This window comes from Melopsittacus undulatus, chromosome 9 (assembly GCF_012275295.1).
Source record: "Melopsittacus undulatus isolate bMelUnd1 chromosome 9, bMelUnd1.mat.Z, whole genome shotgun sequence".
Classification (NCBI taxonomy): Eukaryota; Metazoa; Chordata; class Aves; order Psittaciformes; family Psittaculidae; genus Melopsittacus; species Melopsittacus undulatus.
The window spans coordinates 12,202,827-12,215,355 of NC_047535.1; the positions used below are offsets into that span (position 1 = coordinate 12,202,827).

The following is a 12,529-nucleotide window of genomic DNA, read 5'->3' on the forward strand; positions in this document are numbered from 1 at the left end:
AGTCCAATTCTCAAAATCACCATTCAATACACTTGCCTTCTAAATACTGATATTTTTGGAGGTCATATGACCTCTTGAATTTGCTTTTAGATATTTAATTCTAAAAGAGAAAAATTAAGACATGGCCACAATCACAGGAGCAAGACATACGTGACATTTCACATTCACATATCCGCATTTCAGTGGGTAAACAACTGGCTGGATGGCCACATGCAAAGAGTTGTGGTCAACGGCTCAATGTCCAACCGGAGACCAGTAACGAGTGGTGTCCCTCAGGGATCGGTGTTGGGACCAGTCTTGTTTAACATCTTTGTTGTCAACATGGACAGTGGGATCGAGAGTGCTCTCAGCAAGTTTGCCGATCACACCAAGCTGCATGGTTCGGTTGATACACTGGAGGGAAGGAATGCCATCCAGAGGGACCTTGACACACTTGTGAGGTGGGCTGATGCCAACCTTATGAAGTTTAACCATGATAAGCGCAAGGTCCTACACCTGGGTCGGAGCAATCCCAGACACAGCTACAGGTTGGGCAGAGAAGAGATTCAGAGCAGCCCAAGGAGAAGGACTTGGGGGTGTTGGTCAATGAGAAAATGAACATGAGCTGGCTGCAGTGTGTGCTCGCAGCCCAGAAAGTAACCGTATCCTGGGCTGCATCAGGAGTGTGACCAGCAGGTCCAAGGAGGCGATCCTGCCCCTCTACTCTGCTCTCGTGAGACCTCACCTGGAGCATTGTGTGCAGTTCTGGTGTCCTCAGCATAAAAAGGACATGGAACTGTTGGAACAAGTCCAGCGGAAGCCACAGGGATGATCAGGGGCTGGAGCAACTCCCGTATGAAGACAGGCTGAGAAAGTTGGGGCTGTTCAGCCTGGGGAGAAGCTGTATGGAGACTTCATAGCAGCCTTCCAGTATCTGAAGGGGGCCTATAAGGATGCTGGAGAGGGACTCTTCATTAGGGACTGTAGTGACAGGACAAGGGGTAATGGGTTAAAACTTAAACAGGGGAGGTTTAGATTGGATATAAGGAAGAAATTCTTTACTGTTAGGGTGGTGAGGCACTGGAATGCGTTGCTCAGGGAGGTTGTGAGTGCTCCATCCCTGGCAGTGTTCAAGGGCAGGTTGGACAGAGCCTTGGGTGCCATGGTTTAGTGTGAGGGTCCCTGCCCATGGCAGGGGGGTTGGAGCTGGATGATCTTAAAGTCCTTTCCAGCCCTAACTATCCTACAATCCAGGCCCAGTGTTGGACCTGCCAACCGTGGTAGCAAGATTTGAGATTCGAGTCACATAAACAAAGATTATCCATTTCCCTTTTTCCTGTTATTAGCCATTATCTGGCAGAGTCTCACATGTTTGGTTTATGTAGTCTCAACCCTGAACACCTGTGTGCTCACACACATACTCAAAGCCTATGGAAAAATCTGACCTATGTGAAAGGACAATAAAGGACCATCAAAATCATCTTGACTCTGATGATCTATAGACATCCCATCAGCAGCATTTTCATCCTTAGGAGTAAGAGCCCATGCCTGAGCATGACTCTGACTCTGTGACAACCCCAGCCATCAAACCTGAAAACACAGTGTAGTATTTTTGCAGCAGGAAGCCCAAACCATTAACAAGCTTCTTCCCAGAGCAGGGGACTACCCAGCCAAGCCCCAGATCCCTGATGATGCTGCTTCTGTCCAGAGGAATGCTAGAGAGAGCCTCCAATTCCCAACCTTAAGCCATGATCCTTTAAATATTTATGCTCATGTTTACTTTTAGAGAAGAGAGAAATCCCGTCCACTCAAGAGGAAGTTCAGCAAACGTGAGCACACAGGACCCAAGTAGATGCTCATTTTAACCTCAACACACACAAAACACACATTTTCTAAAGCCAAAACCTGCACCCAGCCCGCCCTGTGGAGCCAAATGCCAGGACCAGGCTGAGAGCTTCACTAACTACATCGTGAAGGTTCCTTCAACCTCAGGGGCAATGCGGCAGCAAAGAAAACCCACATCTAAAACCAGTGGGGTTCCTTCCCGCAGACAGCAGCTCTTCTCGAGGATCTGGCATGCAAGTGGGACTGCAATCCCATTTTATTTACAAAGCAACGGGATGCAGGAATTCCTGAAATCAAGTTTGACCGGCTCAGACACTCCAAGTGGCTCAAAGACCTGGTTTTCTCCTGAATAAATGCATTTTTTAAGGAATTATGTTCAAGACCTGCATGGTTTAGACCAAGAACTAGAATTTGGCAGAGAACAGCCATGCTACACCCACCAAAACCAGCCACCCCAAAGGGCTTTAGAAACTCTCAGATCACATTAACTCGCTGTTGCACTACTCCAGGCATTTAAGGCTTTGAGGGTGCTTGGTCCCAAGCCTGTCATGCTGAACCACAGTCTTCCTCACAAGCTGGATGGTGGTACCAAGCAGCGGAGGAAGCAGCACCATCCCTGTGCTCCCAGTACTCCTGCTGTTGACTTGTGGGTGATGCAGAGGCACAATCTGTTCCTCCATCCAGAGCTGGATGCCGTCATTCCAGAAATCAAGTGGCATACATGAATGATTAGGATTTCTAGTGCAGCCCTACTTCGTAACAAGCTAAATGAAGGCTGCGCAGGTAACCTCAGCTTTCCCGTTTCCCAAGAGCCTGACCTCACATGCTTTACATTCCCAGAGGTTTTCTTGCCAAACGTGATGCACTAAAAGTACCACGAACGTCCCAGATAAAAATAATTTAGGCATGAAACATTTAGATGGCTTGATTTTCCCAGCAAAGGATCCCAAAGGTTGGCGAGTCTGAGTTTTAGATGGCAGCTGTGCCTGTGCTTGTGCAAGAACAGCAGATGTTGTGTCAGCCATTTGATACCTTTAAACCTTAAAATGCAGCTTTCCCCCACACCTCCCAAAAAAGAAAAATATATAAAAACGTGAACTTTATAAATCAGAACTGGAGCTGTGCATGCACAGAAGAAATAACTCAGATGCACGGTCTGCAAAACTGAGCCTACATTTTAATATTCCTTTAGAACATAAAGAGAATCAGGGAATTCAAATAAAGATGTTTCTTCAGATTACTCAGAAGCACCACTGACAGACCAAAGGCCTTTCGAAACATCTCTAAAGCCATCCTGATGTGTGTATTGGTTGCAATAAATAAATAAATATAGATATATAAAGTTGCATCATCATTGATAGCCCAGGAAACAAAAGCTTATTAGTCGTGTGCCGGCATTGCTGACTGCTGCTTTCCTACTGCTAGCAGCCGAACCAACAGCTTCCAAAATGGGCTTGGGGATGCAAAATCATGGCCAAGAGTGACCGAAAAGGTTGGAAAAGCCTCCATAAGGGAAACAGAACCCTCTTGATTTGATTTCTAAAAATTAAAGGAAAAGAAAATCAGAAAAGTCACCAAAATGGATGAGTTTACTCAAGGACGCAGGGGAAATCGTGATTATCGCATGACTCCAGGGTGACAGGCTGAAGAAGATGCTCTTCAGAGATAACACTGCCTCTCTGACCCCAGCCGGTGTTTGCTGGTGCCTGTGGTTAAGCTCAGCTCAGTAAGGTCCCGCTTACGCATTCACTGCCTGTCACCACCGCGTCCACACACACCTCCTCCGGAGAGACGAGGCTCCCCTGTCATTTCCTAGCGCTCCCCCAGGAAAAGAGTCAGGAAAACACTCAAGCTAGCCAGAAACCTGTTCTCCAACTAATAATCTATTACAAAGCGCTTTGTCACCAATTTAGCTGGGTTTCTCCCCATAGTAGCACTCTCCTTCCTCTGCCGCTACGCACACCGATGGGCAGGGTAGCGCGCTGCGGCGAGGGATGTGCAAGCCATGATTTCTGCTGAGCTCACGCTCTGACTTTATGAATCTCCACTTGATTTCAGGATACGAAAACGTAAATGGAGGAGGAAGCTGAGCTAGAAGCAGAAGGGCGGCAAAACGCCCGGCTCTGAACTCACGGCAGGTCCTACCGCGAGTCACGTCGGAGCATTTTTTTGGGGGGTAAAACAAGGGCGTTTTCAGCTACATTTAGGAAATTTCCAGAAGGAAATATCGAGTATTCCAGCCTTCGGAGAGGCAGCGCTCCCGCAAAGGTCCGGCGTGCCGGGAGGGAGCCAAACCCTACGCTAAACCGAGAAACGTTCTCGTTGAGGCGGGGTGGGAATCGGTAACGCCGCTCCCGGTTAGTAGCGTAACGGGCCGTTCCTCTGCCAACGCCGGTGCCTGTCCGCAGCGCCCATCGCCGTGGCGCCGGGGCTCCTGCCCCGCTCGGGGTGAGCTGTTGCGGGGACGCCGCCCGCCCACCGGTGACAGTGGGGGCACGAAGGGTGATCCTCCCCGGCTCAGGCTGGTGCCTTCGCGTCCTGCGTGTCCAGCCCACCCCGGGCGGGTGCGGCAGCAGCGCGCTGGCAGCGGGGAGCTCCAGCCCGGCAGCCCCGCTGGACCCGCGTGGGGCAGCGCGGACGGGGCCCGCCCGCTGCGGGGCCGCTCCGCACCTTGCGCCCGCTCACGCGTGAGGGGGGGCCCGGCCATCTTGACCCGCAGCGGGGCGGGGGGGGGGCTCGCCCGCTCTCCCGAACAAAGGCTCCCGCCTGCCCCCGGCACCGGGCGATGCTCCCCCGCGCCCGCCTCACACCGAGCGGGACACGGCGACGCCGGCGCCGAGCGGCCGCACAGCGCCCGCCGCTCCCTCCTCACACCCTCACACACACGGGGACACCAGGGGGTGGCCGCCGCCCCGCTCCGCTCCGCTCACCTGGGTGCCGGGGCGCGGCGCATCCCTCGCCCGCTGCCGCCGCTGAGGGGGCTCCCGCTGAGGGGGCGCTGCTGAGGCGATGGGGGGGGGGGGAGGCCGGGGCAGGACCGAGCGCTCCCGCCGTCCGCGCGCGCTACCCGCACGCACCCGCCGCCGCCCGGGGAGGGGTGGGGAGGCGGAGGGAGGACGCGCGCCCCGCCCATTGCCCCGCCCCTTCAGGCCACGCCCTCTTCCCCTTCCCTCCCTCCCCCTCCCGCGCCTGCGCACACCCTGAGGCAGCCGGGTTGTTACGACGCGGAGTTGGCAGCTTTACGGCAGCGCGCAGCAACCGGCCGGTGCCGGCTCGGCGGAGGGCGAGCGGGGAATGAGGCGACAGGTGAGCTGCGGCGGCGGGGGGGGTGGTGTGGGTTGCCGTGGCAACAGTGGTGTCGGTAGGGCCCGACGGTGGTCGCTGTGCCTGCAAGGTCTGGGGGTCCGGAGGCTTCAGCGCAAGTTTTGAGGTAAAATCGGTAAACATGGAGCCGGGTCTGACCGCACATAGCTTGGCCTGGGCGGGCTCTCGGGGAGCGGTGCTACCGGCTGGGCCCTGCTCCCGGGGAACCCCCTCCTCTCCCCTTCATTCTCGTTTATCTGCGTAGAACCCGCACCGGGACGAGCAGGCTCTGATCCCGGCCGGCACCGGCTGCGAGCTGGTGGGAGAAGCTCGGGATCAAGCACATCACCTGGGTCACATCTCCATGAGCAGCGATGACCCAAAGTCATTCCTCCGACCAAATTCTTATGACTGAATTCCTGCAGCCTTTAGGGCTTTCAGGCAAAGGGTTATCCGTCCAGCATGTCCCACTTGGATAAAGCCTTTCTCCAAGTAGGTGAACATGATCCATCAGTGCCTGGTTTAATGTCATGTTGGTGAGCGAGCTGAGGGCTATCCTATCGTTATTCCAGCTGTCTCATCCTCCACATTCCAGTTACTGGGGTTTTTTTATCTGTTAAACTTAACACTTTGGCCAACCCCACCCTGGGGAGCAAAACGCGGTTGATTTGGTGTAGTTCCTTCGGCTTTTACTTGACTGCCCCATGAGATGTTGTGAAATGAAGCAGGGCTCTGGAGCTCGGCTGTTCAGAGCAGCTGCACACCCCTGGTTTGGGGAATTTGTTGGGAATTAAAAGGTTTGGGCATTGCCTGTGTATACAGGAATTTGAAGGTGTTCCCCAAGTCCAGTCTTCAGGATGTATTGAACCTTCTAAGGCTCTGTTCTCTTTTCATACAGGAATTATAATCTCTAGGCTACAGAGATTGCTTATGTTTAATGAAAGAGTAGGCAACTGTGCTTCTTTTCTGGCTGTTTAGTTTTGCTCAAGTTTCTTCTCTGGCTTTGTTAGGAGAGAGGTGAATACAGAGACTCAGGTGCAGGTGGCCCAGCCCAACTCACACTGATACACAGAAATCAATGTTCCCCAGCTGATCATGCTACCATTAACAACAACCACTATTCAGAGTGCTGACTTGGTGTTACTGGTGTTTCCAGTCAAAAGGGAAAACATGGGGCCTTTTATTCTTGATTGTACAATGAGTTCAGCCAACCTGCAGAAAACTTCTCTGTCCATCCTGCTCTTCCCCAGTAAAGAATAATCTGTCTTTCAGGTGTTTTCTTGTATTTACCTTCATATTCTTTAAACTTGGTACAGGAATTTAGTGACGTGGTGCCTTCAAATACTCCCTCGGGCTGTTCTTAGTACCTTTAATTTCTTAAAGTAGACTCTAGGAATCTGATTCATCCTTAATTTATACTCTTTGCTCCATCACTGCCTGTTTACACTCAGTGACTAAGGAGTTGCACTCCCTGGCTCTCAAGTGTTGCCTTCAGAGTGCAAGGCACCAATCAGAAGCAGAAGGAAGTCAGCTTTAATGCTGTGAAAATAACAGGTTTGGGTTATTTTTGTGAAGGGTTACAAAACACAGGCATTGCCTCGCGTCCTGGACACGAAGTGCTCCCATCGGTGTAAGGAGCAAACCTGCACTAAGGGCAGCAGCTTGTTTGTTAAACTGTTACAACCTCAAGACAAGAGACACTTGATGTCTTGCCATGTTGCAAGACCTTGCAAGACAGCACCATCTTCAAATCCATAAATGAAATAAGTGGTTTAATCTCAGTTGGCTTGATGACGTTTTGATGGAAATACTCCTTTTTCTCTCCCTGGTGTTGTTTTAGCACTCAAAATGGGGCAGCAAATATCTCTCCAAAGCACTGAGGGTTACACAGAGTTTGTCCAAATTCCAGCTATGAATATGCAAATAAAACAACCCAAGGCTCTTGTTGGCAGCCTGCAACAAGTGTTCTGGGCCTGCATCACTATTTATTCCTATTTTTATGAAAACTCCTGAACAGAATGTGCTGGAGTCTCCAGGAAGCAAATCCTGGCTGTGTCTGAGCAGAGCTCTCTGATCTGCAACTGGATTTCAGCACTCCTTAACATTAGATGTCCAAGATCCACATCCCAGCTTCTCTGTGGATTCATCTTGAGCTGTAATGGGGAGGTTCTCTCAAATGAAAGAACCTCCCCAGTGGTTTTTCCCAGCTCTGCTACGCTTTCCCAGTCCTCACCACTTACCTTAAGTGGCTTTTAAAGGCATCGCAGCCTGCAAAGGGTTTTCCTTTAAGCTGTGTGCTGCACGTGGTGAGTCACCCTGCACAACTCATAACCAGCTTCACAAATACCAGATGGCAATAAAATTAAAAGTAGTAGTTAGTGGCAATTAAGCATTTGCTATAAGCATTCTCCCTTCCTGACTGTAGGAAGCTGCCAAATGTCTCTTTTTCTTTCTTTTTTATTTTCCGAAAAAATAACCCAAACGATGTTCCTGCTGAGTGGAAAATGAACAGAACACAGGACACACGCTTCCTTCCCTAGCCTGTAATCCCACTTGGACTGGAATGGAAAGCTGCTTGCTGCTTCATACAACCCTAGTAGAAGATGAAGCAAAAAACTCACACAGTAAAGGAAAATGTGGGGCCTTGTATGGGCATGTGCCAGAAGTGACCCCATTAAACCTGCTCTTTACACAAGACTATTTTCAGGCATGCTATGGAGTTGCTGGGACTTGGTCTGGGGTTTGGTTTGTTTTTCTACTGCAAGCTGTTGCAAAGGATTTGCTCCACAAACCTGGAAATAGTTTATGAGTTCATTAACGGAGGAAGCACATCCAAATACCATTGTGTTTGGCTCAGTGCAAATACCAGTGACTGCTCCCCTTCCTCTGCAGTGACTCTTGCTGCTTGGCATCTCTCGGATCCATCAGCCATACACAGTTATTAGCTTTTTCAAGCCCCAGATACTTGCCCTCAGCCCTTCCTTCTGATGTGCTACACATGCAGCATGCTTCATCCATTCAGGTATTTACAAATCACATGCAATGTAACCTTGCCAAGATGTTTTAGAGATAAATTTCTCTTAATTTATGCATACCTGGCCAGGAATGATAGTTTTTCATGTTTCACATTGTGATAAGAGGCACAAATCTACTTCTTCCTAACATGTAAACAACACAACTTGATCTTTTTTATTTCCCCCTATTTATAGGGAATCATATTTAGATGATCTTATCATTGCTCGTTTTCACACGGTGCTTTAGGAAATCCGAAGATGTTTTCATGCTGTTCTTGGCACAGACGAGGAAAGGGTGAGGCCAAACCACATCACGTCACCACTGTCCCTGGCTGCAGCGTTTCTAGCCCTGTCCTGACAAGGAGAGAAGTTACCAGGGGCTGATAGTGCAGCACAGCAGCTGAGGAGCCTGGGCAAGAGGAAAACTAGGGCTCATATAGGGGGTTTAAATCAACAGTTTATTTTCTGAATATCTCCTTCTAAGTCCTAGTCCAGTGCTGGAGAGTGTTTTGTGTTGTCTGTTGATCAGCATGGCTTGGTGCTCTGAAACACACCTTAATCCCCCTGTGATATGTAGGCAGCAAATGAAGCAGCTTCTGAAAAGGAATTATGTAAGATAGGATCATCTTAAGGTCCTTTCCTAACCATTCTTTGATTCCATGACTGCTAGGGAAGACCAGAACTAGTGGATACTCAGATAACCTGATAAAGGGAAACTAGTCAGGGTCAGGAGAAGTCTTGCCTGGAAGTCCCTTGAGTATGTCCTCAAACACAAGTGCTACAGCCTACTTGGTTTTCCATGTGCCCTTCTGAGGATAAGCAGCCTCTATTTATGCAAAGCAGGGGCAGATTAAGAGGGAAGAACGTAGCCTGGACAAATAACAGATTGGAAAGCAGGCACTTCTGCTGGCAGGTGGGCATTGCCAGTGGAAGGGTGCAGGGATCTTCACCCCTCAGTGCACCAACGAGTGCTTTCTCCTTCTGTGAGCAAAATTTGAGCAAGTAAAAACACCACTAGGTGTTTTGCTGCCCTGCCAGCCTCAGTGGCACTTGAGTTACTGAGATCTCTACCAGCAAGGCTGTCCCAAAGATTCCCATGGTAGGGAACTGCTTTGTTTTGCTTTGTTTCTCCTACCCCCTCGCTGCCCTGCCTCCTGTGCTGGCGGGCCAGCAGGTTTTCCTGGAACAGGTCATGCATCTGGCACTGAGCCGTAGCACTATCTGCTGGGTGAAAGGGACCATCTGCCTGTCAGACAGCCCTGAAAGGCTTTTATGTATGGAATACCAGTGATGCAAAGAGTTGCAGCAATTGCCACTGTGCAGGTAAAGCACCGAAACACCAAGACACCAGCTGACTTCTCCTCGATCACGTATGGTTTATGCACTAAGCCAAGAACTGAAGGCGTGCCTGCAGCTCCCCAGCAGGAACTGCTTTGAAATCACTTCTCTTTGAGGTTAAGATCATAATGATGAAATACTTATCTAATTGGAGCCACACACTGCTCCTAGAGCAGCTGAAGAGCCTGGCTCAACCCATCACACACTGCAGATGAGGAGCTGTTATCCTCTGGCAGATGGTTCAAACACTGGTCCCTCAAATACCCATCTGGGAAACCCAGGCTTTTGCTCCCAGCTTCCTGAGAAGGACCTCTAGATGTCTGTTGAGCTGTATCTTGTCCCAGGTTTGACCAAATTCCTTAATTCCTCTTCCCTTTCTACATTTCAGCTTTTGAAGTTGCCTGGAGTGCTGTGGCCCAGACGAGTGCAGGATGGACCCTGTTGTTCTCAGTTACATGGACAGTTTGCTGAGGCAGTCGGATGTGGCCTTGCTGGAGCCCCCAAACTGGCTCAATGATCACATCATTGGGTTTGCCTTTGAGTACTTCGCCAACCACCAGTTCCAAGAGTTTAGTGATCAGGTTTGTTTCATCAGCCCCGAAGTGGCTCAGTTCATTAAATGTGCCCTTAGTCAGGAAGAAATAGCCATATTCCTTCAACCACTGGACCTTCTCCACAAGAAGCTGGTGTTCTTGCCTATCAATGACAACTCCAACCAGGTTGCTGGGGGCACCCACTGGAGCTTACTGGTTTATTTCAGGGACAAAAAGTGCTTTGCCCATTACGATTCCCACAGTAAATGCAACTCTGTCCATGCGAAGCAAGTGGCAGGGAAGCTGGAGGCATTCTTGGGAAAAAAAGGGGGCAAAGCAACCTTTGTGGAGGAGAAGGCGCCTGCCCAGCAGAACAGCTATGACTGTGGGATGTACGTGATCTGCAACACAGAGGCTCTGTGTCAGGGATACTTCAGAGGTTGGCCAGAGTCTTTGCTGCAGCTCCTCACCCCTTCCTACATCACTCAGAAGAGATCGGAGTGGAAAGCTCTCATTACAAAACTGTCACAGAAGTGATGGAAATGCAGCTCCAACCCTCCAAAAACTGCCTTCCCCATCCACAAGGCAGCACCCCCAGTGCCTGAGGGAGATGCCCATGCACAGGATTGTCCCAAAGAAGAAGAATGTAACCCCTCCAGCATGGCTAGACCCCCAAACACCCCTTTCTTCCTGAAAAAGCCTTAGCCCCCTTTGGAAATCACTGGCCTTCGAACTCGTAACATGAAAAGTCACTTTGCTCTCAAAGAAAACCCTCTTGTGGTGAAGTTTTACACTAATTGCTGTGGCAAAATGGATTATTGCTAAAGAGACTTCTTCACCTTTTGCCCAGCAGACACCATGCCCTCATTAGGTGGCTTTAACTGGCCACAGGCATTGCTGCTCCAAGTTAGGTTTAGCAAATGCCCCTTAAAACCAAGCCCCCAACTGCTTTCTCACAGCTACTTCTAATCTGTGCCTCCCGCTAGTGACATTCCAGCAGTCTGGGATTTAGCACCAAGGATTTGGTTTACCCCCAAAAACCTGATACTGAGATGTTACCTGTCAAAAGATGAGATTCCAAAGGAAATGCTATGATTAATTAAGGAACCAGGCAAAAAGAGAATCTTCAGACAGGTGCTCCTGAGCTGTAGCTTTTTTCTGCTCCCCACCTTGCTCTTACTACAAATTAAAACCTGACTCTAAGCTGCTGGCAGATTAATAGGAAGCTGAGAATACCTGTCCTAGGAAAGGGAACTTGACTGAGATGAAAAGGAACACTCACTCTTTGAAGTGTGTGTTTTTGATTAGGATTTCAGGTCCTCTCCACTTGGGGAGGTTCCTCATTGCTCCCCAGCCCTTGCTGGTGTTCACAGCACTCAGTGCTGCTTCCTCCACTACCAAGCCAGTTCTGTTACTTGAGATAAAGAAAAAAAACACACCAGGGAGAACAAAAGGACAGAGTTTGAGTTATAAAAGCCAAAGATAACTGCAGTCTCCTTGAAACCCAAGAAGTCCTTCATACCCTTCAGACCGAAACACTTTCCCTTCCTGCACTGGCTGGTGGCTGGGATCTCCCAGCAGATCCTCTTGTGAAAAGATGGGCTTAGCAGTAAGGAAAATAAAGATCAATCTGGGATGTTGCTGCAGGATAAGGAGTAAGCTCTGCCCTCGTGAGGAGCCAGGAGCAGGTTGCTCAGGTAGTGTCTAGCAGAGCAACCACACCCCAGCGTGCCGGCTGCAGCAGGGAAATGAGGTTAACCAGAGCCCTTGGAATAGGAAAGGGGGAAGGATTGTTTTTACCCTGGAGTTCTCCACCCATCACACTGCCAGCCCACACCCACCAGTGTGTGTGTACCAGCACCACAGCAATGAACTTTAGGAAGGGCTTAAACTTCCCTTGTTGCTAAGAGAAAGGTAAGTAGACACAGCCAGGCTCTTCCAAAACACCTGAGGAAACACAGTGCCAGCAGTGGAGCAAAGCAAGGGTCAGGGTTATTCCCCTCCTTCCTGCAGTGCTACCAGTGGGTCAGGGCATCCCATCCATCCTGTCCAGACTCCCTGGAAAACCCCTTCTGTGCTCTGGTGGTGTTGAAAATCCTGGAGAGAGTTGAAACGGGATTGAGCCGCTCGACAAAGGGGATTCAGTTTGGACTCTGTGTCTCTGCTGGAGCAATGTCACTGCTGCTCCAGGTCTGGAATAAAACTCAAACCAAGCTGAGCAGTTGTATCACCCTGTCTTTGTGTAGGTATCTGCTGATCTTTTCTTGTGCAATGGTATCAAGGCCACGATGATGTTGGGTCTTGCATTGGCCTCTCAGCCGCTCTGTGCCCTGCAGTGGGTGAAAACTGAGCAGAAATCAGCCTCAGAGAGCCAGGAGCCCAGGGACAACTCCACCAGCACCTTGTGTGACAGTGAGGCAGCCACACAGGCACACTTGATCACCTAATCCTGTCTTTAGGGGTTGAGTTAAGCTCAGGAGGAGCATGGGAAGAGGGGAGGGAGGAAGGCAGGACAGT

General features: G+C 50.1%; 2 protein-coding genes across 2 annotated transcripts in view; one reads left to right on the forward strand and one right to left on the reverse strand.

Annotated features, from left to right (window-relative positions):
- The window catches only part of MYO9A (myosin IXA), a 185,822-nt gene extending 180,934 nt beyond the window's left edge, over nt 1-4,888 (reverse strand). The window contains exon 1 of the mRNA XM_034066356.1: nt 4,755-4,888. The gene's annotated coding sequence lies outside the window, so the exon portion shown is untranslated. The remainder of the gene's footprint in view (nt 1-4,754) is intronic.
- A 115-nt stretch (nt 4,889-5,003) lies between these two features.
- On the forward strand, nt 5,004-12,239 carry SENP8 (SUMO peptidase family member, NEDD8 specific). The gene is made up of 2 exons (XM_034066357.1): nt 5,004-5,130; nt 9,868-12,239. The coding sequence occupies exon 2, from the start codon at nt 9,911-9,913 to the stop codon at nt 10,547-10,549; it is 639 nt and encodes a 212-aa protein (XP_033922248.1). The 5' UTR covers nt 5,004-5,130; nt 9,868-9,910; the 3' UTR covers nt 10,550-12,239.
- The last annotated feature ends 290 nt before the right edge of the window (nt 12,240-12,529 follow it).

What these genes read in the sequence shown, in the direction of transcription:
- SENP8 (XM_034066357.1), top strand. Translation starts at nt 9,911, where the DNA reads ATGGACCCTGTTGTTCTCAGTTACATGGACAGTTTGCTGAGGCAGTCG.